The sequence below is a fragment of the Sebastes fasciatus genome, chromosome 10 (assembly GCF_043250625.1).
Source record: "Sebastes fasciatus isolate fSebFas1 chromosome 10, fSebFas1.pri, whole genome shotgun sequence".
Classification (NCBI taxonomy): Eukaryota; Metazoa; Chordata; class Actinopteri; order Perciformes; family Sebastidae; genus Sebastes; species Sebastes fasciatus.
The window spans coordinates 2,280,081-2,304,141 of record NC_133804.1 but is presented as its reverse complement, the minus strand read 5'-3'; the positions used below and the strand labels follow the sequence as shown (position 1 = coordinate 2,304,141).

Below are 24,061 nucleotides of genomic sequence, written 5' to 3'. Positions count from 1 at the left end.
TTCGTGCAAAAATTGAGTCGCGTTCGTCTTTGGTGCAGGACAATCAATCCTGCACTTTTTGCCAAGCCTTGCCTATCGAAGACAGATGCCAAATAATGGAAATTGTATTGAATTCGCAGACATATGCAGGATTTGATCGGGCGGATATCAAACAATTGGTCTTTTGCATGGCTCGTTGTTCTAGAGGTAGGATTCTCGCTTAGGGTGCGAGAGGTCTCGTGTTCAAATCCCAGACGAGCCCAAGAGCTTCAGTCCGATGGAAGAGACAGCCTGCTTTCGTAACGTAAAATAAATGTCCAATTTGGATAATGCAGTGCCTTACCTTTCACATAGTGTACGTTGTTGCAAAAATTGGGTCACGTTCGTCTTTGGTGGAGGAGATTCCTTCACTTTTTGCCAAGCCATGCCTATCGAAGACACATGCTAAATAATGGAAATTGTATTTAAGTCAAACACCTAAGCAGGATTTGGTCGAGGTGACATCGAACACTCAGTGTTTTTCATGGCTCGTTGGTCTAGGGGTATGATTCTCGCTTCGGGTGCGAGAGGTCCCGGGTTCAAATCCCGGACGAGCCCAAGAGCTTCAGTTCTGTGGTAGAGACAGCTTGCTCTAGTGACTGAAAAAGGATTGTGCGTCTTACAGATTTGACAATGAAGTGCCTTGCGATTACCAATGTGTGTGTTCGTGCAAAAAGTGAGTAGCGTTCGTCTTTGGTGCTGGACGATCCTGCACTTTTTGCCAAGCCTTGCCTATCGAAGACAGATGCAAAATAAAGGAAATTGTATTGATGTCTCAGAACTAAGCAGGATTTGGTCGGGCGGATATCAAATGATTGGTCTTTTGCCTGGCTCGTTGGTCTAGGGGTATGATTCTCGCTTAGGTTGCGAGAGGTCTCGGGTTCAAATCCCGGACGAGCCCAAGAGCTACAGGCTGGTGGAAGAGACAGCCTGCTTTTGTGACTAACAAAGAAATGTCCAATTTGGACAATGCAGTGCCTTACCTTTCACACAGTGTACGTTGTTGCAAAAATTGGGTCACGTTCGTCTTTGGTGGAGGAGATTCCTTCACTTTTTGCCAAGCCATGCCTATCGAAGACAGATGCCAAATAATGGAAATTGTATTGAATTCGCAGACATATGCAGGATTTGATCGGGCGGACATCAAACAATTGGTCTTTTGCATGGCTCGTTGGTCTAGGGGTATGATTCTAGCTTTGGGTGCGAGAGGTCCCGTGTTCAAATCCCGGACGAGCCCAAGAGCTTCAGTCAGATGGTAGAGACAGTTTGCTTTAGTGACTGAAAAAGAAACGTGCGTCTTGCAATTTGGTCACTGCAGTGCTTTGCCTTTAACATTGTGTGCATTCGTGCAAAAATTGAGTCGCGTTCGTCTTTGGTGCAGGACAATCAATCCTGCACTTTTTGCCAAGCCTTGCCTATCGAAGACAGATGCCAAATAATGGAAATTGTATTGAATTCGCAGACATATGCAGGATTTGATCGGGCGGACATCAAACAATTGGTCTTTTGCATGGCTCGTTGTTCTAGAGGTAGGATTCTCGCTTAGGGTGCGAGGGGTCTCGTGTTCAAATCCCAGACGAGCCCAAGAGCTTCAGTCCGATGGAAGAGACAGCCTGCTTTCGTAACGTAAAATAAATGTCCAATTTGGACAATGCAGTGCCTTACCTTTCACATAGTGTACGTTGTTGCAAAAATTGGGTCACGTTCGTCTTTGGTGGAGGAGATTCCTTCACTTTTTGCCAAGCCATGCCTATCGAAGACACATGCTAAATAATGGAAATTGTATTTAAGTCGCACACCTAAGCAGGATGTGGTCGAGGTGACATCGAACACTCAGCGTTTTGCATGGCTCGTTGGTCTAGGGGTATGATTCTCGCTTCGGGTGCGAGAGGTCCCGGGTTCAAATCCCGGACGAGCCCAAGAGCTTCAGTCAGATGGTAGAGACTGTTTGCTTTAGTGACTGAAAAAGAAATGTGAGTCTTGCAATTTGGTCACTGCAGTGCCTTGCCTTTAACATTGTGTGCGTTCTTGCAAAAATTTAGTCACGTTCGTCTTTGGTGCTTGACGATCCTGCACTTTTTGCCAAGCCTTGCCTAATGAAGACAGATGCAAAATAAAGGAAATTGTATTGAATTCGCAGACATAAGCAGGATTTCGTCGGGTGGATATCAGATGATTAGTCTTTTGTCTGGCTCGTTGGTCTAGGGGTATGATTCTTGATTAGGGTGCGAGAGGTCCCGGGTTCAAATCCTGAACGAGCCCAAGAGCTTCAGGCTGGTGGAAGAGACAGCCTGCTTTCGTTACTGACAAAGAAATGTCCAATTTGGACCTTACCTTTCACATAGTGTACGTTGTTGTAAAAATTGGGTCACGTTCGTCTTTGGTGGAGGAGATTCCTTCACTTTTTGCCAAGCCATGCCTATCGAAGACACATGCCAAATAATGGAAATTGTATTGAAGTCGCACACCTGAGGAGGATTTGGTCGAGCGGACATCGAACACTCAGCATTTTGCATGGCTCGTTGGTCTAGGGGTATGATTCTGGCTTTGGGTGCGAGGGGTCCCGGGTTCAAATCCCGGACGAGCCCAAGAGCCTCAGGCTGGTGGTAGTGACAGCTGACTTTAGTGACAGAAAAAGAAATGTGTGTTTTGCAATTTGGACAATGCAGTGACTTGCAATTACCAATGTGTGCGTTCGTGCAAAAAGTGAGTCGCGTTCGTCTTTGGTGCTGGACGATCCTGCACTTTTTGCCAAGCCTTGCCTATCGAAGACAGATGCAAAATAAAGGAATTTGTATTCATGTCGCAGAACTAAGCAGGATTTGGTTGGGCGGATATCAGATAATTGGTCTTTTGCCTGGCTCGTTGGTCTAGGGGTATTATTCTCGCTTAGGGCGCGGGGGCAAGTCGCGTATAGGTGGCATACACTGACAGCCAATGAAATTGCAGACTTATTAACGCTGTCCAAGGTGCTGAAAACGCGGCTTTGGTCCAGCAGTTTTCTCCTGAATATTTAAGAATGATTATCTGGAGCTGGTTCGAATCCCACTTGGTACAAAGTCTGTGATACATTATCAAAGATAATGAGCTATTTGGGAATCAAGAAATGTGAGTCTTAGTTTGTTATTTACTTCTTCTGATTATCATTAGATTAGACTAGTCTGGTTATATCAAGTTCTTGACTTACTTAAAGCTATTAACCAATTATATTAGAGTTTTCTTCCTATGTGTAACATTTAAATTGCAATTACTTAATTACTTCAATTAGAGACTTTACTGTTCATTATAAATTATTAATTTATTAATGAGACATGTAGACATTAGTGAATTAAATGTATTTATTAACCACAACTGTAACAGTAAATATTCAACAGAGCCCATATTGCAAGGTCACACATATATCACACAAAAATGTAAGGTAAAGTAAATATAATATTGTATATAATAAATGTAATAATTATTTACATGAGCAAAATATACAGTATATACAGTGGAAACCGGTTACAGTGATCACGGTTACATTGATAAACCGCTTATATGGGGCAGTGGTGGCCCTCCCTCATTACCACCACTGAGATGCCCTTGAGCAAGGCCCCCCCAACCGCTCCAGTGGAGTTGCTCAGTGACCAGCAGATCAGACTGTGGTTGTACTGGGCAGCTTCCAGGTGTGAATGTGTAACTGTGTGAATGTGATCAGGGCGTTCCTGAAAAAGAGAGCATTGCCCTCAGTGAACCTCCCCCTGAATAAAATAAAGGTAAAAACAAATAAATAAAATATGGATCAAAAAGCTTGGGACAGAATCATTCCTATGCAAATGCTGTTTAAGCTGTGGAGGAGGACAGCTGGGGACAGCTGATGGCCTGGGTAATGGCTGACCTGGTCAGGCAAGAAGAAAGACATAGCAAATTATTAAGATTGTGTGTTGACTTGATTCTATCTCTTTGACATGCACACAACCAAATCAAGAACATTCAAATACTTACTTTGAGCTCTTGGCGGTTGCAGCGGCGGTTGAATGGGCTCTGCAGACGTCTCAGGAGAAATCGGAAGTGCCTCTGACACTATATAGAATATTAAACATTTCATTATTATTCACAGTAAGATAAATAAAAAACTTGACTATGACATTGTGCACCAGTATCTGATTTACATCAATGAGAACAGTTCCGATGGACACTACATATGGATATTTTTAAGATGCAAATACAGTTAAAATAATACACACCTGGAACAGTGACAGTTGTCTCTGTTGGCAAGGGTCCTGGTGTTTCTGGCATCAGGAACATCAGCTCCTGAGGAAGGGGCACAGGTCTCTTTACCATCGGCAGAGCAGGGGCTGCAAGGAGATAAGGACCACAAAAAGTAATCAATTATTGGTTTATAACGGACATAATCAGAGGGAATATGACAGAAAGGTTTAAATGGATAAAAAGAAATATAATGCATTTACCATCTACTTGTGAACCCGTCAGTTCAGTTGGTGTGGACAGTGTAGCAGATGGTACTACAACAGAAAAAATCTTGTCAGTCATTTATATTTTGACAATATAAAAAAAACTGGTGTTAGTAAAGGCATACATTATCCATCTTTTACTTCACCTGCTTATCTCAGCCTTATATAGTTAAACAGACTGTTTGTTACATTAAAGTATAAAGAATTTCATTCATACACATGCAGTTTAGTTCTGTATGGATAAATATTTAGTAGTCAGTCATTACAATTTAGCCTAAGCAGGGGAAGCAACATGGCACACTGCAAACACATGCATACAAGTGTTAGTAACCACAGCAGTCCTATATGTGTATATATATATATATATATTCATCATATAAGTCTAAAAACTGGAATAAAGAGTGCTACTTACCCTCGCCATGACTGGAATCAATTCATAGTCACTAGGACAACAAGTTGAACAGCAAAACACAAACATGACCAGAACATGGTCAACATGAGAAGGAACGGTTTATGTCATGCTTCGGTTTGGGATAAGAATTCATGGTCCCAGAGTCTCCGTCGACGACAGGACGTTTTTGTTTGGTTAAGAACCTCTTTCTGTTCCCGAAGCCTGTCGTCTGGCAGTTGATGCTGATGGTGCAGAAACAGCTGTAAAACACAAACAAAAACAATTAAATATAAACTATATAGAATACACAATTAATATTAAACAGGCTGAACTGTAAATTATTTTGAATCTTCAGGCAGTAGAAACAAACCAATATAAGACAACAAATGTTTACTCACAGCTCTGCACATGTTGCTTAGAAGGACAGATACCCAGCATCGCTCTCTCCAGCTCTTCATCTTCATCCATCACTGTGATGCAAACGGACAAGAATTAGAATGTACTAAAAATATGGCTTTACTGTACTTAGGATAGTATGAATAAAATCACCACTGAAATAATGGAAGACGAAGTTTACTCCCTTTGGTGTACTAAAATACACTGGATACCATGACAGCATATACATTTTTTTGACAAAATAAATGGAAAACAAGACCCACCCATGGCTTCAGCAGGGGCCTGTGAGGCATGTGTCACCAGAGAGGAGCCAGAGGGGGAGGGCAGCTTCTTCTGCAGGTACACTTGTAGTTTGTGCATCTTTGTTCCTGGAGCACAGCTTTTCCTCATAATAAAGGCTGCATAGCCATCATCCCTGCTGTCCCAAATCTCTCTCCAGGTGCTTTTGGCACGAGAGCCAAAACCAACCAGCTGGTCATCCTCTGATGCTGCTGCTGCTGTCACAACTGGCTTTTGTTTCTCATAATTGAGAAGAGACTGGATTTCTTGAAAGCTGAGGGCATAGCTCACAAATGACAGCAGGCTGTCCTTGCTGTGCCCCCCTGCCATGAACACTCCTGCAGTCTCCTCCTTTTGCTGGTTCTTGATTAGGTAGATGGTATACCCAATGTCATTTTCAAGGAGCCAGCGGAAGGACTTCCCTTTATATTTCCCAAACTGCAGGATGTATTCTCCAGCCACCTCAGTTTTATCTGAAGCATCCCCTCCTCTTAAAATGATCACAGTCAGTGCATTTTTCCTGACCAGCTCCTCCTTCACGGGTGCAGACTTGTCCTGTAGAGAGGGGTTGTCTTTAAGGAGTTTGGCTGCATCCGTTGGATCCTGACGGAGATATCCGAGTGGTCCCTTGCGGAATGTGACACTCATTCTCCCAGGGAAAAAAAACGTTTTCTGCATTTTACCTGTAATGAAGAAAATCATATTGATCTATTAATATGTTATAGACAGGCATTGTTTTCATAACAAATGTTAATAGTGAGGGTCTCAAGGGAGAGCAGGAATTAGGAGGTTCACATCTCAGCTCTAGCCCCTTTACTGTCTACATATTCTCACTGTATTTATCAGGGTTTTGAAGAAAGAAAAAATGATATCAAATACCTTTACTTTAATATTACCTTTACTACTTTGTATAGTACCTTGATTAAGTGCCTGCCTTTGTGTATGTCTTAACGATGAGCTCTGGTTGTTGAGGCAGACTATTTACACCTCAAAGATAGACCCCCCCCCACCCCCCATGGGTTAAAGGCTTTGAACTACCCATGGGAAAGAACTTGAAGGTGAAGGGAGCTCAGCCCCCCCACCCCCAACCAGTGATTCTGACTCACATGTCACATGTCGATGTGTCCTTGAGCAAGACACTTAACCCCAAATTGCTCCCGGAGGCATAGCCATCGGTGTGTGAATGAGTATTTAGATTAAATCCTGATGGCCAAAGTTGGCACCTTAGTAGCCTCTGCCATCAGTGTATGAATGTGTGTGTGAATGGTTGAATACTGACATGTAGTGTAAAGCGCTTTGAGTGGTCGGAAGACTAGAAAAGCGCTATATAAGTCCAAGTCCATTTACCATTTACCATTTAAAATTAAGCATGAATAGTACGTTGTACACAACATGACAAAGTATGAAAAACCCTGAGACATTGGTTCTCAATTAATAAACAATATTCTGGTGTTCTCTTATTTTAACAGAGGTGGAAGAAGTACTCTGATCTTGTACTTCAGTGATAGTACTGATACCACAGTGTAAAAATACTCTGCTACAAGTAAAAGTCCTGCATTAAAAACCTTAAGTATAAGTACATGCTGTGACAACAGCAACATTATACAACGGAGACTGAAAGTAGTCGACGTAGCGTTAAGTGCAAACACGACGACTTTATGATTCATATGAAGCTTGTTCATTTATCATTCTGTCAATGTGTGTATGTAAAGTAACGTTAGTGTGTCCAGAGTAACGTTATATCTAACCTTACTGCTGATGTAAGCTGCTGATATACCGTAATTAACGCTACATTAGACATTAATGTTCACTAACAACGTGATGCTTTCAACCTAAGGAATGTTAAGTTTCGTTAGCTTGTAATTCATCCCAAAGTACCGCAGCAGCTCGACACAATAAACTGAGGAAACACGGCTAATGACAACTTTATAGCGTCCACACAAACAAGAACACGTCACACAGCGGCAGGATACATTATAATAACATGTTGGTTCGTTTTTAATAATGTTACGTTAGCTTGTAATTCATCCCAAAGTACCGCGGCGACACAATAAACGGGAGAAACACGACTAACGTTAACTTTATAGCGTTCACAGAAACAAGAACACGTCAGACAGCGCCAGGATACATTATAGTAACATGTCGGTTCGTTGTTAATAATGTTACGTTAGCTTGTAGTTCATCCCAAAGTCGCCAACACGGCCGCGGCGACACAATAAACTGAAGAAACACGGTTAACGTTAACTTTATAGCGTCCACACAAGCAAGAACACGCCACACAGCGCCAGGATACATTATAGTAACATGTCGGTAATCGTTATTTATCTAAATATAACTCACCGTTTGGCGTAATGTCCACACAGCGCAGCTCAAGCTCATGTCGATGTGAAGTGTAGCTCATCCAGACCAACACTGACAGAGTGGCGAAGGAAACAACAACTCCTCCTCTCCTCGGAAAAAGGGCGCCAAACAAACAATAGCGGCCAAAGATATATTGCATCCGTAGTGGTTCAGCACTACCGTAGAGAATGAATGGAAATGTGTTTAGGGCGCTTTAGCTAAAGAATCCCCGGGTGCCGCGCGGGAGGTCCAGGGTTCAAATCCCGTACGAGCCCAAGAGCTTCAGGCTGGTGGAAGAGACAGCCTGCTTTCGTGACTGACAAAGAAATGTCCAATTTGGACAATGCAGTGCCTTACCTTTCACACAGTGTACGTTGTTGCAAAAATTGGGTCACGTTCGTCTTTGGTGGAGGAGATTCCTTCACTTTTTGCCAAGCCATGCCTATCGAAGACACATGCCAAATAATGGAAATTGTATTGAAGTCGCACACCTAAGGAGGATTTGGTCGAGCGGACATCGAACACTCAGGATTTTGCCTGGCTCGTTGGTCTAGGGGTATGATTCTCGCTTAGGGTGCGAGAGGTCCCGGGTTCAAATCCCGGACGAGCCCAAGAGCTACAGGCTGGTGGAAGAGACAGCCTGCTTTCGTGACTGACAAAGAAATGTCCAATTTGGACCTTACCTTTCACATAGTGTACGTTGTTGTAAAAATTGGGTCACGTTCCTCTTTGGTGGAGGAGATTCCTTCACTTTTTGCCAAGCCATGCCTATCGAAGACACATGCCAAATAATGGAAATTGTATTGAAGTCGCACACCTAAGGAGGATTTGGTCGAGCGGACATCGAACACTCAGCATTTTGCCTGGCTCGTTGGTCTAGGGGTATGATTCTCGCTTAGGGTGCGAGAGGTCCCGGGTTCAAATCCCGGACGAGCCCGAGAACTTCAGTACTGTGGTAGAGACAGTTTGCTTTAGTGACTGAAAAAGAAATGTGCATCTTGCAATTTGGTCACTGCAGTGCCTTGCCTTTAACATTGTGTGCGTTCTTGCAAAAATTGAGTCACGTTCGTCTTTGGTGCAGGACAATCAATCCTGCACTTTTTGCCAAGCCTTGCCTATCGAAGACAGATGCCAACTAAAGGAAATTGTATTGATGTCTCAGAACTAAGCAGGATTTGGTCGGGCGGATATCAGATGATTGGTCTTTTGCCTGGCTCGTTGGTCTAGGGGTATGATTCTCGCTTCGGGTGCGAGAGTTCCAGGGTTCAAATCCCGGACGAGCCAAAGAGCTTCAGGCTGGTGGTAGTGACAGCCGACTTTAGTGAAAGAAAAAGAAATGTGCGCCTTGCAATTTGGTCACTGCAGTGCCTTGCCTTTAACATTGTGTGCGTTTTTGCAAAAATTTAGTCACGTTCGTCTTTGGTGCAGGACAATCAATCCTTGACTTTTTGCCAAGCCTCGCCTATCGAAGACGGATGCAAAATAAAGGAAATTGTATTGAATTCGCAGACATAAGCAGGATTTGGTCGGGTGGATATCAGATGATTAGTCTTTTGTCTGGCTCGTTGGTCTAGGGGTATGATTCTCGCTTTGGGTGCGAGAGGTCCCGGGTTCAAATCCCGGACGAGCCCAAGAGCTTCAGGCTGGTGGTAGTGACAGCTGACTTTAGTGACAGAAAAAGAAATGTTTGTCTTGCAATTTGGACAATGCAGTGCCTTGCGATTACCAATGTGTGCGTTCGTGCAAAAAGTGAGTAGCGTTTGTGCAAAAAGTGAGTCGCGTTCGTCTTTGGTGCAGGACAATCAATCCTGCACTTTTTGCCAAGCCTTGCCTATCGAAGACAGATGCCAACTAAAGGAAATTGTATTGATGTCTCAGAACTAGGCAGGATTTGGTCGGGCGGATATCAGATGATTTGTCTTTTGCCTGGCTCGTTGGTCTAGGGGTATGATTCTCGCTTCGGGTGCGAGAGGTCCGGGGTTCAAATCCTGGATAAGCCCACGAGCTTCAGTCAGATGGTAGAGACAGCTTGCTTTTGTGACTGAAAAAGCATTGTGCGTCTTACAGATTTGACAATGAAGTGCCTTGCCTTTAACATTGTGGTCGTTCTTGCAAAAATTAAGTCACGTTCGTCTTTGGTGCTGGACGATCCTGCACTTTTTGCCAAGCCTTGCCTATCGAAGACAGATGCAAAATAAAGGAAATTGTATTGATGTCTCAGAACTAAGCAGGATTTGGTCGGGCGGATATCAAATGATTGGTCTTTTGCTTGACTCGTTGGTCTAGGGGTATGGTCCTTGCTTTGTGTGTGAGAATTCCAGTTTCGAATCCCGGATGAGCCCAAGAGCTTCTTGCTGGTGGTAGTGACAGCTGAATTTAGTGACAGAAAAAGAAATGTGCGCCTTGTAATTTGGACAATAACTTGCCTTTAACATTATGTGCATTCTTGCAAAAATTGAGTCACGTTCGTCTTTGGTGCAGGACAATCAATCCTGCACTTTTTGCCAAGCCTTGCCTATCGAAGACAGATGCCAACTAAAGGAAATTGTATTGATGTCTCAGAACTAAGCAGGATTTGGTCGGGCGGATATCAGATGATTGGTCTTTTGCCTGGCTCGTTGGTCTAGGGGTATGATTCTCGCTTAGGGTGCGAGAGGTCCCGGGTTCAAATCCCGGACGAGCCCGAGAACTTCAGTACTGTGGTAGAGACAGTTTGCTTTAGTGACTGAAAAAGAAATGTGCATCTTGCAATTTGGTCACTGCAGTGCCTTGCCTTTAACATTGTGTGCGTTCTTGCAAAAATTGAGTCACGTTCGTCTTTGGTGCAGGACAATCAATCCTGCACTTTTTGCCAAGCCTTGCCTATCGAAGACAGATGCCAACTAAAGGAAATTGTATTGATGTCTCAGAACTAAGCAGGATTTGGTCGGGCGGATATCAGATGATTGGTCTTTTGCCTGGCTCGTTGGTCTAGGGGTATGATTCTCGCTTCGGGTGCGAGAGTTCAAGGGTTCAAATCCCGGACGAGCCCAAGAGCTTCAGGCTGGTGGTAGTGACAGCCGACTTTAGTGAAAGAAAAAGAAATGTGCGCCTTGCAATTTGGTCACTGCAGTGCCTTGCCTTTAACATTGTGTGCGTTTTTGCAAAAATTTAGTCACGTTCGTCTTTGGTGCAGGACAATCAATCCTTGACTTTTTGCCAAGCCTCGCCTATCGAAGACGGATGCAAAATAAAGGAAATTGTATTGAATTCGCAGACATAAGCAGGATTTGGTCGGGTGGATATCAGATGATTAGTCTTTTGTCTGGCTCGTTGGTCTAGGGGTATGATTCTCGCTTTGGGTGCGAGAGGTCCCGGGTTCAAATCCCGGACGAGCCCAAGAGCATCAGTCAGATGGTAGAGACAGTTTGCTTTAGTGACTGAAAAAGAAATGTGCGTCTTGTAATTTGGTCACTGCAGTGCCTTGCCTTTAACATTGTGTGCGTTAGTGCAAAAATTTAGTCGCGTTCGTCTTTGGTGCTGGACGATCCTTTACGTTTTGCCAAGCCTTGCCTATCGAGGACAGATGCAAAATAAAGGAAATTGTATTGATGTCTCAGAACTAAGCAGGATTTGGTCGGGCGGATATCAGATTATTGGTGTTTTGCCTGGCTCGTTGGTCTAGGGGTATGATTCTCGCTTCGGGTGCGAGAGTTCCAGGGTTCAAATCCCGGACGAGCCCAAGAGCTTCAGGCTGGTGGTAGTGACAGCCGACTTTAGTGAAAGAAAAAGAAATGTGCGCCTTGCAATTTGGTCACTGCAGTGCCTTGCCTTTAACATTGTGTGCGTTTTTGCAAAAATTTAGTCACGTTCGTCTTTGGTGCAGGACAATCAATCCTTGACTTTTTGCCAAGCCTCGCCTATCGAAGACAGATGCAAAATAAAGGAAATTGTATTGATGTCTCAGAACTAAGCAGGATTTGGTCGGGCGGATATCAAATGATTGGTCTTTTGCTTGACTCGTTGGTCTAGGGGTATGGTCCTTGCTTTGTGTGCGAGAATTCCAGTTTCGAATCCCGGATGAGCCCAAGAGCTTCTGGCTGGTGGTAGTGACAGCTGAATTTAGTGACAGAAAGAGAAATGTGCGCCTTGTAATTTGGACAATAACTTGCCTTTAACATTATGTGCATTCTTGCAAAAATTGAGTCACGTTCGTCTTTGGTGCAGGACAATCAATCCTGCACTTTTTGCCAAGCCTTGCCTATCGAAGACAGATGCCAACTAAAGGAAATTGTATTGATGTCTCAGAACTAAGCAGGATTTGGTCGGGCGGATATCAGATGATTGGTCTTTTGCCTGGCTCGTTGGTCTAGGGGTATGATTCTCGCTTAGGGTGCGAGAGGTCCCGGGTTCAAATCCCGGACGAGCCCGAGAACTTCAGTACTGTGGTAGAGACAGTTTGCTTTAGTGACTGAAAAAGAAATGTGCATCTTGCAATTTGGTCACTGCAGTGCCTTGCCTTTAACATTGTGTGCGTTCTTGCAAAAATTGAGTCACGTTCGTCTTTGGTGCAGGACAATCAATCCTGCACTTTTTGCCAAGCCTTGCCTATCGAAGACAGATGCCAACTAAAGGAAATTGTATTGATGTCTCAGAACTAAGCAGGATTTGGTCGGGCGGATATCAGATGATTGGTCTTTTGCCTGGCTCGTTGGTCTAGGGGTATGATTCTCGCTTTGGGTGCGAGAGGTCCCGGGTTCAAATCCCGGACGAGCCCAAGAGCTTCAGGCTGGTGGTAGTGACAGCTGACTTTAGTGACAGAAAAAGAAATGTTTGTCTTGCAATTTGGACAATGCAGTGCCTTGCGATTACCAATGTGTGCGTTCGTGCAAAAAGTGAGGAGCGTTTGTGCAAAAAGTGAGTCGCGTTCGTCTTTGGTGCAGGACAATCAATCCTGCACTTTTTGCCAAGCCTTGCCTATCGAAGACAGATGCCAACTAAAGGAAATTGTATTGATGTCTCAGAACTAAGCAGGATTTGGTCGGGCGGATATCAGATGATTTGTCTTTTGCCTGGCTCGTTGGTCTAGGGGTATGATTCTCGCTTCGGGTGACAGAGGTCCGGGGTTCAAATCCTGGATAAGCCCACGAGCTTCAGTCAGATGGTAGAGACAGCTTGCTTTTGTGACTGAAAAAGCATTGTGCGTCTTACAGATTTGACAATGAAGTGCCTTGCCTTTAACATTGTGGTCGTTCTTGCAAAAATTAAGTCACGTTCGTCTTTGGTGCTGGACGATCCTGCACTTTTTGCCAAGCCTTGCCTATCGACGACAGATGCAAAATAAAGGAAATTGTATTGATGTCTCAGAACTAAGCAGGATTTGGTCGGGCGGATATCAGATTATTGGTGTTTTGCCTGGCTCGTTGGTCTAGGGGTATGATTCTCGCTTCGGGTGCGAGAGTTCCAGGGTTCAAATCCCGGACGAGCCCAAGAGCTTCAGGCTGGTGGTAGTGACAGCTGACTTTAGTGACAGAAAAAGAAATGTTTGTCTTGCAATTTGGACAATGCAGTGCCTTGCGATTACCAATGTGTGCGTTCGTGCAAAAAGTGAGGAGCGTTTGTGCAAAAAGTGAGTCGCGTTCGTCTTTGGTGCAGGACAATCAATCCTGCACTTTTTGCCAAGCCTTGCCTATCGAAGACAGATGCCAACTAAAGGAAATTGTATTGATGTCTCAGAACTAAGCAGGATTTGGTCGGGCGGATATCAGATGATTTGTCTTTTGCCTGGCTCGTTGGTCTAGGGGTATGATTCTCGCTTCGGGTGACAGAGGTCCGGGGTTCAAATCCTGGATAAGCCCACGAGCTTCAGTCAGATGGTAGAGACAGCTTGCTTTTGTGACTGAAAAAGCATTGTGCGTCTTACAGATTTGACAATGAAGTGCCTTGCCTTTAACATTGTGGTCGTTCTTGCAAAAATTAAGTCACGTTCGTCTTTGGTGCTGGACGATCCTGCACTTTTTGCCAAGCCTTGCCTATCGAAGACAGATGCAAAATAAAGGAAATTGTATTGATGTCTCAGAACTAAGCAGGATTTGGTCGGGCGGATATCAGATAATTGGTCTTTTGCCTGGCTCGTTGGTCTAGGGGTATGATTCTCGCTTAGGGTGCGAGAGGTCCCGGGTTCAAATCCCGGACGAGCCCAAGAGCATCAGTCAGATGGTAGAGACAGTTTGCTTTAGTGACTGAAAAAGAAATGTGCGTCTTGTAATTTGGTCACTGCAGTGCCTTGCCTTTAACATTGTGTGCGTTAGTGCAAAAATTTAGTCGCGTTCGTCTTTGGTGCTGGACGATCCTTTACGTTTTGCCAAGCCTTGCCTATCGAGGACAGATGCAAAATAAAGGAAATTGTATTGATGTCTCAGAACTAAGCAGGATTTGGTCGGGCGGATATCAGATTATTGGTGTTTTGCCTGGCTCGTTGGTCTAGGGGTATGATTCTCGCTTCGGGTGCGAGAGTTCCAGTGTTCAAATCCCGGACGAGCCCAAGAGCTTCAGGCTGGTGGTAGTGACAGCCGACTTTAGTGAAAGAAAAAGAAATGTGCGCCTTGCAATTTGGTCACTGCAGTGCCTTGCCTTTAACATTGTGTGCGTTTTTGCAAAAATTTAGTCACGTTCGTCTTTGGTGCAGGACAATCAATCCTTGACTTTTTGCCAAGCCTCGCCTATCGAAGACAGATGCAAAATAAAGGAAATTGTATTGATGTCTCAGAACTAAGCAGGATTTGGTCGGGCGGATATCAAATGATTGGTCTTTTGCTTGACTCGTTGGTCTAGGGGTATGGTCCTTGCTTTGTGTGCGAGAATTCCAGTTTCGAATCCCGGATGAGCCCAAGAGCTTCTGGCTGGTGGTAGTGACAGCTGAATTTAGTGACAGAAAGAGAAATGTGCGCCTTGTAATTTGGACAATAACTTGCCTTTAACATTATGTGCATTCTTGCAAAAATTGAGTCACGTTCGTCTTTGGTGCAGGACAATCAATCCTGCACTTTTTGCCAAGCCTTGCCTATCGAAGACAGATGCCAACTAAAGGAAATTGTATTGATGTCTCAGAACTAAGCAGGATTTGGTCGGGCGGATATCAGATGATTGGTCTTTTGCCTGGCTCGTTGGTCTAGGGGTATGATTCTCGCTTAGGGTGCGAGAGGTCCCGGGTTCAAATCCCGGACGAGCCCGAGAACTTCAGTACTGTGGTAGAGACAGTTTGCTTTAGTGACTGAAAAAGAAATGTGCATCTTGCAATTTGGTCACTGCAGTGCCTTGCCTTTAACATTGTGTGCGTTCTTGCAAAAATTGAGTCACGTTCGTCTTTGGTGCAGGACAATCAATCCTGCACTTTTTGCCAAGCCTTGCCTATCGAAGACAGATGCCAACTAAAGGAAATTGTATTGATGTCTCAGAACTAAGCAGGATTTGGTCGGGCGGATATCAGATGATTGGTCTTTTGCCTGGCTCGTTGGTCTAGGGGTATGATTCTCGCTTTGGGTGCGAGAGGTCCCGGGTTCAAATCCCGGACGAGCCCAAGAGCTTCAGGCTGGTGGTAGTGACAGCTGACTTTAGTGACAGAAAAAGAAATGTTTGTCTTGCAATTTGGACAATGCAGTGCCTTGCGATTACCAATGTGTGCGTTCGTGCAAAAAGTGAGTAGCGTTTGTGCAAAAAGTGAGTCGCGTTCGTCTTTGGTGCAGGACAATCAATCCTGCACTTTTTGCCAAGCCTTGCCTATCGAAGACAGATGCCAACTAAAGGAAATTGTATTGATGTCTCAGAACTAAGCAGGATTTGGTCGGGCGGATATCAGATGATTTGTCTTTTGCCTGGCTCGTTGGTCTAGGGGTATGATTCTCGCTTCGGGTGACAGAGGTCCGGGGTTCAAATCCTGGATAAGCCCATGAGCTTCAGTCAGATGGTAGAGACAGCTTGCTTTTGTGACTGAAAAAGCATTGTGCGTCTTACAGATTTGACAATGAAGTGCCTTGCCTTTAACATTGTGGTCGTTCTTGCAAAAATTAAGTCACGTTCGTCTTTGGTGCTGGACGATCCTGCACTTTTTGCCAAGCCTTGCCTATCGAAGACAGATGCAAAATAAAGGAAATTGTATTGATGTCTCAGAACTAAGCAGGATTTGGTCGGGCGGATATCAGATAATTGGTCTTTTGCCTGGCTCGTTGGTCTAGGGGTATGATTCTCGCTTAGGGTGCGAGAGGTCCCGGGTTCAAATCCCGGACGAGCCCAAGAGCATCAGTCAGATGGTAGAGACAGTTTGCTTTAGTGACTGAAAAAGAAATGTGCGTCTTGTAATTTGGTCACTGCAGTGCCTTGCCTTTAACATTGTGTGCGTTAGTGCAAAAATTTAGTCGCGTTCGTCTTTGGTGCTGGACGATCCTTTACGTTTTGCCAAGCCTTGCCTATCGAGGACAGATGCAAAATAAAGGAAATTGTATTGATGTCTCAGAACTAAGCAGGATTTGGTCGGGCGGATATCAGATTATTGGTGTTTTGCCTGGCTCGTTGGTCTAGGGGTATGATTCTCGCTTCGGGTGCGAGAGTTCCAGGGTTCAAATCCCGGACGAGCCCAAGAGCTTCAGGCTGGTGGTAGTGACAGCCGACTTTAGTGAAAGAAAAAGAAATGTGCGCCTTGCAATTTGGTCACTGCAGTGCCTTGCCTTTAACATTGTGTGCGTTTTTGCAAAAATTTAGTCACGTTCGTCTTTGGTGCAGGACAATCAATCCTTGACTTTTTGCCAAGCCTCGCCTATCGAAGACAGATGCAAAATAAAGGAAATTGTATTGATGTCTCAGAACTAAGCAGGATTTGGTCGGGCGGATATCAAATGATTGGTCTTTTGCTTGACTCGTTGGTCTAGGGGTATGGTCCTTGCTTTGTGTGCGAGAATTCCAGTTTCGAATCCCGGATGAGCCCAAGAGCTTCTGGCTGGTGGTAGTGACAGCTGAATTTAGTGACAGAAAAAGAAATGTGCGCCTTGTAATTTGGACAATAACTTGCCTTTAACATTATGTGCATTCTTGCAAAAATTGAGTCACGTTCGTCTTTGGTGCAGGACAATCAATCCTGCACTTTTTGCCAAGCCTTGCCTATCGAAGACAGATGCCAACTAAAGGAAATTGTATTGATGTCTCAGAACTAAGCAGGATTTGGTCGGGCGGTTATCAGATGATTGGTCTTTTGCCTGGCTCGTTGGTCTAGGGGTATGATTCTCGCTTAGGGTGCGAGAGGTCCCGGGTTCAAATCCCGGACGAGCCCGAGAACTTCAGTACTGTGGTAGAGACAGTTTGCTTTAGTGACTGAAAAAGAAATGTGCATCTTGCAATTTGGTCACTGCAGTGCCTTGCCTTTAACATTGTGTGCGTTCTTGCAAAAATTGAGTCACGTTCGTCTTTGGTGCAGGACAATCAATCCTGCACTTTTTGCCAAGCCTTGCCTATCGAAGACAGATGCCAACTAAAGGAAATTGTATTGATGTCTCAGAACTAAGCAGGATTTGGTCGGGCGGATATCAGATGATTGGTCTTTTGCCTGGCTCGTTGGTCTAGGGGTATGATTCTCGCTTCGGGTGCGAGAGTTCAAGGGTTCAAATCCCGGACGAGCCCAAGAGCTTCAGGCTGGTGGTAGTGACAGCCGACTTTAGTGAAAGAAAAAGAAATGTGCGCCTTGCAATTTGGTCACTGCAGTGCCTTGCCTTTAACATTGTGTGCGTTTTTGCAAAAATTTAGTCACGTTCGTCTTTGGTGCAGGACAATCAATCCTTGACTTTTTGCCAAGCCTCGCCTATCGAAGACGGATGCAAAATAAAGGAAATTGTATTGAATTCGCAGACATAAGCAGGATTTGGTCGGGTGGATATCAGATGATTAGTCTTTTGTCTGGCTCGTTGGTCTAGGGGTATGATTCTCGCTTTGGGTGCGAGAGGTCCCGGGTTCAAATCCCGGACGAGCCCAAGAGCTTCAGGCTGGTGGTAGTGACAGCTGACTTTAGTGACAGAAAAAGAAATGTTTGTCTTGCAATTTGGACAATGCAGTGCCTTGCGATTACCAATGTGTGCGTTCGTGCAAAAAGTGAGTAGCGTTTGTGCAAAAAGTGAGTCGCGTTCGTCTTTGGTGCAGGACAATCAATCCTGCACTTTTTGCCAAGCCTTGCCTATCGAAGACAGATGCCAACTAAAGGAAATTGTATTGATGTCTCAGAACTAAGCAGGATTTGGTCGGGCGGATATCAGATGATTTGTCTTTTGCCTGGCTCGTTGGTCTAGGGGTATGATTCTCGCTTCGGGTGACAGAGGTCAGGGGTTCAAATCCTGGATAAGCCCATGAGCTTCAGTCAGATGGTAGAGACAGCTTGCTTTTGTGACTGAAAAAGCATTGTGCGTCTTACAGATTTGACAATGAAGTGCCTTGCCTTTAACATTGTGGTCGTTCTTGCAAAAATTAAGTCACGTTCGTCTTTGGTGCTGGACGATCCTGCACTTTTTGCCAAGCCTTGCCTATCGAAGACAGATGCAAAATAAAGGAAATTGTATTGATGTCTCAGAACTAAGCAGGATTTGGTCGGGCGGATATCAGATAATTGGTCTTTTGCCTGGCTCGTTGGTCTAGGGGTATGATTCTCGCTTAGGGTGCGAGAGGTCCCGGGTTCAAATCCCGGACGAGCCCAAGAGCATCAGTCAGATGGTAGAGACAGTTTGCTTTAGTGACTGAAAAAGAAATGTGCGTCTTGTAATTTGGTCACTGCAGTGCCTTGCCTTTAACATTGTGTGCGTTAGTGCAAAAATTTAGTCGCGTTCGTCTTTGGTGCTGGACGATCCTTTACGTTTTGCCAAGCCTTGCCTATCGAGGACAGATGCAAAATAAAGGAAATTGTATTGATGTCTCAGAACTAAGCAGGATTTGGTCGGGCGGATATCAGATTATTGGTGTTTTGCCTGGCTCGTTGGTCTAGGGGTATGATTCTCGCTTCGGGTGCGAGAGTTCCAGGATTCAAATCCCGGACGAGCCCAAGAGCTTCAGGCTGGTGGTAGTGACAGCCGACTTTAGTGAAAGAAAAAGAAATGTGCGCCTTGCAATTTGGTCACTGCAGTGCCTTGCCTTTAACATTGTGTGCGTTTTTGCAAAAATTTAGTCACGTTCGTCTTTGGTGCAGGACAATCAATCCTTGACTTTTTGCCAAGCCTCGCCTATCGAAGACAGATGCAAAATAAAGGAAATTGTATTGATGTCTCAGAACTAAGCAGGATTTGGTCGGGCGGATATCAAATGATTGGTCTTTTGCTTGACTCGTTGGTCTAGGGGTATGGTCCTTGCTTTGTGTGCGAGAATTCCAGTTTCGAATCCCGGATGAGCCCAAGAGCTTCTGGCTGGTGGTAGTGACAGCTGAATTTAGTGACAGAAAAAGAAATGTGCGCCTTGTAATTTGGACAATAACTTGCCTTTAACATTATGTGCATTCTTGCAAAAATTGAGTCACGTTCGTCTTTGGTGCAGGACAATCAATCCTGCACTTTTTGCCAAGCCTTGCCTATCGAAGACAGATGCCAACTAAAGGAAATTGTATTGATGTCTCAGAACTAAGCAGGATTTGGTCGGGCGGTTATCAGATGATTGGTCTTTTGCCTGGCTCGTTGGTCTAGGGGTATGATTCTCGCTTAGGGTGCGAGAGGTCCCGGGTTCAAATCCCGGACGAGCCCGAGAACTTCAGTACTGTGGTAGAGACAGTTTGCTTTAGTGACTGAAAAAGAAATGTGCATCTTGCAATTTGGTCACTGCAGTGCCTTGCCTTTAACATTGTGTGCGTTCTTGCAAAAATTGAGTCACGTTCGTCTTTGGTGCAGGACAATCAATCCTGCACTTTTTGCCAAGCCTTGCCTATCGAAGACAGATGCCAACTAAAGGAAATTGTATTGATGTCTCAGAACTAAGCAGGATTTGGTCGGGCGGATATCAGATGATTGGTCTTTTGCCTGGCTCGTTGGTCTAGGGGTATGATTCTCGCTTCGGGTGCGAGAGTTCAAGGGTTCAAATCCCGGACGAGCCCAAGAGCTTCAGGCTGGTGGTAGTGACAGCCGACTTTAGTGAAAGAAAAAGAAATGTGCGCCTTGCAATTTGGTCACTGCAGTGCCTTGCCTTTAACATTGTGTGCGTTTTTGCAAAAATTTAGTCACGTTCGTCTTTGGTGCAGGACAATCAATCCTTGACTTTTTGCCAAGCCTCGCCTATCGAAGACGGATGCAAAATAAAGGAAATTGTATTGAATTCGCAGACATAAGCAGGATTTGGTCGGGTGGATATCAGATGATTAGTCTTTTGTCTGGCTCGTTGGTCTAGGGGTATGATTCTCGCTTTGGGTGCGAGAGGTCCCGGGTTCAAATCCCGGACGAGCCCAAGAGCTTCAGGCTGGTGGTAGTGACAGCTGACTTTAGTGACAGAAAAAGAAATGTTTGTCTTGCAATTTGGACAATGCAGTGCCTTGCGATTACCAATGTGTGCGTTCGTGCAAAAAGTGAGTAGCGTTTGTGCAAAAAGTGAGTCGCGTTCGTCTTTGGTGCAGGACAATCAATCCTGCACTTTTTGCCAAGCCTTGCCTATCGAAGACAGATGCCAACTAAAGGAAATTGTATTGATGTCTCAGAACTAAGCAGGATTTGGTCGGGCGGATATCAGATGATTTGTCGTTTGCCTGGCTCGTTGGTCTAGGGGTATGATTCTCGCTTCGGGTGCGAGAGGTCCCGGGTTCAAATCCTGGATAAGCCCACGAGCTTCAGTCAGATGGTAGAGACAGCTTGCTTTTGTGACTGAAAAAGCATTGTGCGTCTTACAGATTTGACAATGAAGTGCCTTGCCTTTAACATTGTGGTCGTTCTTGCAAAAATTAAGTCACGTTCGTCTTTGGTGCTGGACGATCCTGCACTTTTTGCCAAGCCTTGCCTATCGAAGACAGATGCAAAATAAAGGAAATTGTATTGATGTCTCAGAACTAAGCAGGATTTGGTCGGTCGGACATCAGATAATTGGTCTTTTGCCTGGCTCGTTGGTCTAGGGGTATGATTCTCGCTTAGGGTGCGAGAGGTCCAGGGTTCAAATCCCGGACGAGCCCAAGAGCTTCAGTCAGATGGTAGAGACAGTTTGCTTTAGTGACTGAAAAAGAAATGTGCGTCTTGTAATTTGGTCACTGCAGTGCCTTGCCTTTAACATTGTGTGCGTTAGTGCAAAAATTTAGTCGCGTTCGTCTTTGGTGCTGGACGATCCTTTACGTTTTGCCAAGCCTTGCCTATCGACGACAGATGCAAAATAAAGGAAATTGTATTGATGTCTCAGAACTAAGCAGGATTTGGTCGGGCGGATATCAGATTATTGGTGTTTTGCCTGGCTCGTTGGTCTAGGGGTATGATTCTCGCTTCGGGTGCGAGAGTTCCAGGGTTCAAATCCCGGACGAGCCCAAGAGCTTCAGGCTGGTGGTAGTGACAGCCGACTTTAGTGAAAGAAAAAGAAATGTGCGCCTTGCAATTTGGTCACTGCAGTGCCTTGCCTTTAACATTGTGTGCGTTTTTGCAAAAATTTAGTCACGTTCGTCTTTGGTGCAGGACAATCAATCCTTGACTTTTTGCCAAGCCTCGCCTATCGAAGACAGATGCAAAATAAAGGAAATTGTATTGATGTCTCAGAACTAAGCAGGATTTGGTCGGGCGGATATCAAATGATTGGTCTTTTGCTTGACTCGTTGGTCTAGGGGTATGGTCCTTGCTTTGTGTGCGAGAATTCCAGTTTCGAATCCCGGATGAGCCCAAGAGCTTCTGGCTGGTGGTAGTGACAGCTGAATTTAGTGACAGAAAAAGAAATGTGCGCCTTGCAATTTGGACAATGCAGTGCCTTGCGATTACCAATGTGTGCGTTCGTGCAAAAAGTGAGTAGTGTTTGTGCAAAAAGTGAGTCGCGTTCGTCTTTGGTGCAGGACAATCAATCCTGCACTTTTTGCCAAGCCTTGCCTATCGAAGACAGATGCCAACTAAAGGAAATTGTATTGATGTCTCAGAACTAAGCAGGATTTGGTCGGGCGGATATCAGATGATTTGTCGTTTGCCTGGCTCGTTGGTCTAGGGGTATGATTCTCGCTTCGGGTGCGAGAGGTCCCGGGTTCAAATCCTGGATAAGCCCACGAGCTTCAGTCAGATGGTAGAGACAGCTTGCTTTTGTGACTGAAAAAGCATTGTGCGTCTTACAGATTTGACAATGAAGTGCCTTGCCTTTAACATTGTGGTCGTTCTTGCAAAAATTAAGTCACGTTCGTCTTTGGTGCTGGACGATCCTGCACTTTTTGCCAAGCCTTGCCTATCGAAGACAGATGCAAAATAAAGGAAATTGTATTGATGTCTCAGAACTAAGCAGGATTTGGTCGGTCGGATATCAGATAATTGGTCTTTTGCCTGGCTCGTTGGTCTAGGGGTATGATTCTCGCTTAGGGTGCGAGAGGTCCAGGGTTCAAATCCCGGACGAGCCCAAGAGCTTCAGTCAGATGGTAGAGACAGTTTGCTTTAGTGACTGAAAAAGAAATGTGCGTCTTGTAATTTGGTCACTGCAGTGCCTTGCCTTTAACATTGTGTGCGTTAGTGCAAAAATTTAGTCGCGTTCGTCTTTGGTGCTGGACGATCCTTTACGTTTTGCCAAGCCTTGCCTATCGACGACAGATGCAAAATAAAGGAAATTGTATTGATGTCTCAGAACTAAGCAGGATTTGGTCGGGCGGATATCAGATTATTGGTGTTTTGCCTGGCTCGTTGGTCTAGGGGTATGATTCTCGCTTCGGGTGCGAGAGTTCCAGGGTTCAAATCCCGGACGAGCCCAAGAGCTTCAGGCTGGTGGTAGTGACAGCCGACTTTAGTGAAAGAAAAAGAAATGTGCGCCTTGCAATTTGGTCACTGCAGTGCCTTGCCTTTAACATTGTGTGCGTTTTTGCAAAAATTTAGTCACGTTCGTCTTTGGTGCAGGACAATCAATCCTTGACTTTTTGCCAAGCCTCGCCTATCGAAGACAGATGCAAAATAAAGGAAATTGTATTGATGTCTCAGAACTAAGCAGGATTTGGTCGGGCGGATATCAAATGATTGGTCTTTTGCTTGACTCGTTGGTCTAGGGGTATGGTCCTTGCTTTGTGTGCGAGAATTCCAGTTTCGAATCCCGGATGAGCCCAAGAGCTTCTGGCTGGTGGTAGTGACAGCTGAATTTAGTGACAGAAAAAGAAATGTGCGCCTTGTAATTTGGACAATAACTTGCCTTTAACATTATGTGCATTCTTGCAAAAATTGAGTCACGTTCGTCTTTGGTGCAGGACAATCAATCCTGCACTTTTTGCCAAGCCTTGCCTATCGAAGACAGATGCCAACTAAAGGAAATTGTATTGATGTCTCAGAACTAAGCAGGATTTGGTCGGGTGGATATCAGATGATTGGTCTTTTGCCTGGCTCGTTGGTCTAGGGGTATGATTCTCGCTTAGGGTGCGAGAGGTCCCGGGTTCAAATCCCGGACGAGCCCGAGAACTTCAGTACTGTGGTAGAGACAGTTTGCTTTAGTGACTGAAAAAGAAATGTGCATCTTGCAATTTGGTCACTGCAGTGCCTTGCCTTTAACATTGTGTGCGTTCTTGCAAAAATTGAGTCACGTTCGTCTTTGGTGCAGGACAATCAATCCTGCACTTTTTGCCAAGCCTTGCCTATCGAAGACAGATGCCAACTAAAGGAAATTGTATTGATGTCTCAGAACTAAGCAGGATTTGGTCGGGCGGATATCAGATGATTGGTCTTTTGCCTGGCTCGTTGGTCTAGGGGTATGATTCTCGCTTCGGGTGCGAGAGTTCCAGGGTTCAAATCCCGGACGAGCCCAAGAGCTTCAGGCTGGTGGTAGTGACAGCCGACTTTAGTGAAAGAAAAAGAAATGTGTGCCTTGCAATTTGGTCACTGCAGTGCCTTGCCTTTAACATTGTGTGCGTTTTTGCAAAAATTTAGTCACGTTCGTCTTTGGTGCAGGACAATCAATCCTTGACTTTTTGCCAAGCCTCGCCTATCGAAGACGGATGCAAAATAAAGGAAATTGTATTGAATTCGCAGACATAAGCAGGATTTGGTCGGGTGGATATCAGATG

The 24,061-nt window shown here is 44.9% G+C and overlaps 1 protein-coding gene and 32 non-coding genes across 33 annotated transcripts; 32 read left to right on the top strand and 1 right to left on the bottom strand.

Moving 5' to 3' along the window:
• The first annotated feature begins 504 nt into the window (after window positions 1-504).
• Window positions 505-576, top strand: trnap-cgg (transfer RNA proline (anticodon CGG)). Its single transcript has one exon. It is a non-coding gene; the product is annotated as a tRNA-Pro (tRNA).
• A 271-nt stretch (window positions 577-847) lies between these two features.
• On the top strand, window positions 848-919 carry trnap-agg (transfer RNA proline (anticodon AGG)). The gene has a single exon. It is a non-coding gene; the product is annotated as a tRNA-Pro (tRNA).
• Window positions 920-1,865: 946 nt separating this feature from the next.
• Window positions 1,866-1,937, top strand: trnap-cgg (transfer RNA proline (anticodon CGG)). Its single transcript has one exon. It is a non-coding gene; the product is annotated as a tRNA-Pro (tRNA).
• Window positions 1,938-2,534: 597 nt separating this feature from the next.
• Window positions 2,535-2,606, top strand: trnap-ugg (transfer RNA proline (anticodon UGG)). Its single transcript has one exon. It is a non-coding gene; the product is annotated as a tRNA-Pro (tRNA).
• Window positions 2,607-3,358: 752 nt separating this feature from the next.
• On the bottom strand, window positions 3,359-8,054 carry LOC141774790 (uncharacterized). The gene is made up of 8 exons (XM_074647614.1): window positions 7,879-8,054; window positions 5,523-6,221; window positions 5,262-5,333; window positions 4,885-5,123; window positions 4,470-4,523; window positions 4,245-4,355; window positions 4,003-4,080; window positions 3,359-3,895 (listed from the first exon to the last, which is right to left on the bottom strand). The coding sequence occupies exons 1-4, from the start codon at window positions 8,036-8,038 to the stop codon at window positions 5,059-5,061; spliced, it is 996 nt and encodes a 331-aa protein (XP_074503715.1). The 5' UTR covers window positions 8,039-8,054; the 3' UTR covers window positions 3,359-3,895; window positions 4,003-4,080; window positions 4,245-4,355; window positions 4,470-4,523; window positions 4,885-5,058.
• Window positions 8,055-8,417: 363 nt separating this feature from the next.
• On the top strand, window positions 8,418-8,489 carry trnap-agg (transfer RNA proline (anticodon AGG)). Its single transcript has one exon. It is a non-coding gene; the product is annotated as a tRNA-Pro (tRNA).
• Window positions 8,490-8,743: 254 nt separating this feature from the next.
• trnap-agg (transfer RNA proline (anticodon AGG)) lies at window positions 8,744-8,815 on the top strand. Its single transcript has one exon. It is a non-coding gene; the product is annotated as a tRNA-Pro (tRNA).
• Window positions 8,816-9,090: 275 nt separating this feature from the next.
• trnap-cgg (transfer RNA proline (anticodon CGG)) lies at window positions 9,091-9,162 on the top strand. The gene has a single exon. It is a non-coding gene; the product is annotated as a tRNA-Pro (tRNA).
• A 275-nt stretch (window positions 9,163-9,437) lies between these two features.
• trnap-ugg (transfer RNA proline (anticodon UGG)) lies at window positions 9,438-9,509 on the top strand. Its single transcript has one exon. It is a non-coding gene; the product is annotated as a tRNA-Pro (tRNA).
• A 981-nt stretch (window positions 9,510-10,490) lies between these two features.
• On the top strand, window positions 10,491-10,562 carry trnap-agg (transfer RNA proline (anticodon AGG)). The gene has a single exon. It is a non-coding gene; the product is annotated as a tRNA-Pro (tRNA).
• A 622-nt stretch (window positions 10,563-11,184) lies between these two features.
• Window positions 11,185-11,256, top strand: trnap-ugg (transfer RNA proline (anticodon UGG)). Its single transcript has one exon. It is a non-coding gene; the product is annotated as a tRNA-Pro (tRNA).
• Window positions 11,257-11,527: 271 nt separating this feature from the next.
• trnap-cgg (transfer RNA proline (anticodon CGG)) lies at window positions 11,528-11,599 on the top strand. The gene has a single exon. It is a non-coding gene; the product is annotated as a tRNA-Pro (tRNA).
• A 616-nt stretch (window positions 11,600-12,215) lies between these two features.
• Window positions 12,216-12,287, top strand: trnap-agg (transfer RNA proline (anticodon AGG)). Its single transcript has one exon. It is a non-coding gene; the product is annotated as a tRNA-Pro (tRNA).
• Window positions 12,288-12,562: 275 nt separating this feature from the next.
• On the top strand, window positions 12,563-12,634 carry trnap-ugg (transfer RNA proline (anticodon UGG)). Its single transcript has one exon. It is a non-coding gene; the product is annotated as a tRNA-Pro (tRNA).
• A 640-nt stretch (window positions 12,635-13,274) lies between these two features.
• On the top strand, window positions 13,275-13,346 carry trnap-cgg (transfer RNA proline (anticodon CGG)). Its single transcript has one exon. It is a non-coding gene; the product is annotated as a tRNA-Pro (tRNA).
• Window positions 13,347-13,986: 640 nt separating this feature from the next.
• Window positions 13,987-14,058, top strand: trnap-agg (transfer RNA proline (anticodon AGG)). The gene has a single exon. It is a non-coding gene; the product is annotated as a tRNA-Pro (tRNA).
• A 959-nt stretch (window positions 14,059-15,017) lies between these two features.
• On the top strand, window positions 15,018-15,089 carry trnap-agg (transfer RNA proline (anticodon AGG)). The gene has a single exon. It is a non-coding gene; the product is annotated as a tRNA-Pro (tRNA).
• A 275-nt stretch (window positions 15,090-15,364) lies between these two features.
• trnap-ugg (transfer RNA proline (anticodon UGG)) lies at window positions 15,365-15,436 on the top strand. Its single transcript has one exon. It is a non-coding gene; the product is annotated as a tRNA-Pro (tRNA).
• A 640-nt stretch (window positions 15,437-16,076) lies between these two features.
• trnap-agg (transfer RNA proline (anticodon AGG)) lies at window positions 16,077-16,148 on the top strand. Its single transcript has one exon. It is a non-coding gene; the product is annotated as a tRNA-Pro (tRNA).
• A 271-nt stretch (window positions 16,149-16,419) lies between these two features.
• trnap-cgg (transfer RNA proline (anticodon CGG)) lies at window positions 16,420-16,491 on the top strand. Its single transcript has one exon. It is a non-coding gene; the product is annotated as a tRNA-Pro (tRNA).
• Window positions 16,492-17,107: 616 nt separating this feature from the next.
• trnap-agg (transfer RNA proline (anticodon AGG)) lies at window positions 17,108-17,179 on the top strand. The gene has a single exon. It is a non-coding gene; the product is annotated as a tRNA-Pro (tRNA).
• Window positions 17,180-17,801: 622 nt separating this feature from the next.
• On the top strand, window positions 17,802-17,873 carry trnap-ugg (transfer RNA proline (anticodon UGG)). The gene has a single exon. It is a non-coding gene; the product is annotated as a tRNA-Pro (tRNA).
• Window positions 17,874-18,513: 640 nt separating this feature from the next.
• On the top strand, window positions 18,514-18,585 carry trnap-agg (transfer RNA proline (anticodon AGG)). The gene has a single exon. It is a non-coding gene; the product is annotated as a tRNA-Pro (tRNA).
• A 959-nt stretch (window positions 18,586-19,544) lies between these two features.
• On the top strand, window positions 19,545-19,616 carry trnap-agg (transfer RNA proline (anticodon AGG)). Its single transcript has one exon. It is a non-coding gene; the product is annotated as a tRNA-Pro (tRNA).
• Window positions 19,617-20,238: 622 nt separating this feature from the next.
• Window positions 20,239-20,310, top strand: trnap-ugg (transfer RNA proline (anticodon UGG)). The gene has a single exon. It is a non-coding gene; the product is annotated as a tRNA-Pro (tRNA).
• Window positions 20,311-20,607: 297 nt separating this feature from the next.
• On the top strand, window positions 20,608-20,679 carry trnap-cgg (transfer RNA proline (anticodon CGG)). The gene has a single exon. It is a non-coding gene; the product is annotated as a tRNA-Pro (tRNA).
• A 271-nt stretch (window positions 20,680-20,950) lies between these two features.
• trnap-agg (transfer RNA proline (anticodon AGG)) lies at window positions 20,951-21,022 on the top strand. The gene has a single exon. It is a non-coding gene; the product is annotated as a tRNA-Pro (tRNA).
• A 271-nt stretch (window positions 21,023-21,293) lies between these two features.
• On the top strand, window positions 21,294-21,365 carry trnap-cgg (transfer RNA proline (anticodon CGG)). Its single transcript has one exon. It is a non-coding gene; the product is annotated as a tRNA-Pro (tRNA).
• Window positions 21,366-22,008: 643 nt separating this feature from the next.
• trnap-cgg (transfer RNA proline (anticodon CGG)) lies at window positions 22,009-22,080 on the top strand. Its single transcript has one exon. It is a non-coding gene; the product is annotated as a tRNA-Pro (tRNA).
• A 271-nt stretch (window positions 22,081-22,351) lies between these two features.
• Window positions 22,352-22,423, top strand: trnap-agg (transfer RNA proline (anticodon AGG)). The gene has a single exon. It is a non-coding gene; the product is annotated as a tRNA-Pro (tRNA).
• Window positions 22,424-22,694: 271 nt separating this feature from the next.
• trnap-cgg (transfer RNA proline (anticodon CGG)) lies at window positions 22,695-22,766 on the top strand. Its single transcript has one exon. It is a non-coding gene; the product is annotated as a tRNA-Pro (tRNA).
• Window positions 22,767-23,382: 616 nt separating this feature from the next.
• On the top strand, window positions 23,383-23,454 carry trnap-agg (transfer RNA proline (anticodon AGG)). Its single transcript has one exon. It is a non-coding gene; the product is annotated as a tRNA-Pro (tRNA).
• Window positions 23,455-23,729: 275 nt separating this feature from the next.
• trnap-cgg (transfer RNA proline (anticodon CGG)) lies at window positions 23,730-23,801 on the top strand. The gene has a single exon. It is a non-coding gene; the product is annotated as a tRNA-Pro (tRNA).
• The last annotated feature ends 260 nt before the right edge of the window (window positions 23,802-24,061 follow it).

Excerpts from the sequence above, each read along its gene's own strand:
- LOC141774790 (XM_074647614.1), bottom strand. The coding sequence starts at position 8,038 with ATGCAATATATCTTTGGCCGCTATTGTTTGTTTGGCGCCCTTTTTCCG. Across the intron at positions 6,222-7,878 it reads TGTGGACATTACGCCAAACG|GTAAAATGCAGAAAACGTTT; the intron begins GTGAGTTATATT and ends TCTTCATTACAG. Across the intron at positions 5,124-5,261 it reads TAAGCAACATGTGCAGAGCT|CTGTTTCTGCACCATCAGCA; the intron begins GTGAGTAAACAT and ends TGTGTTTTACAG.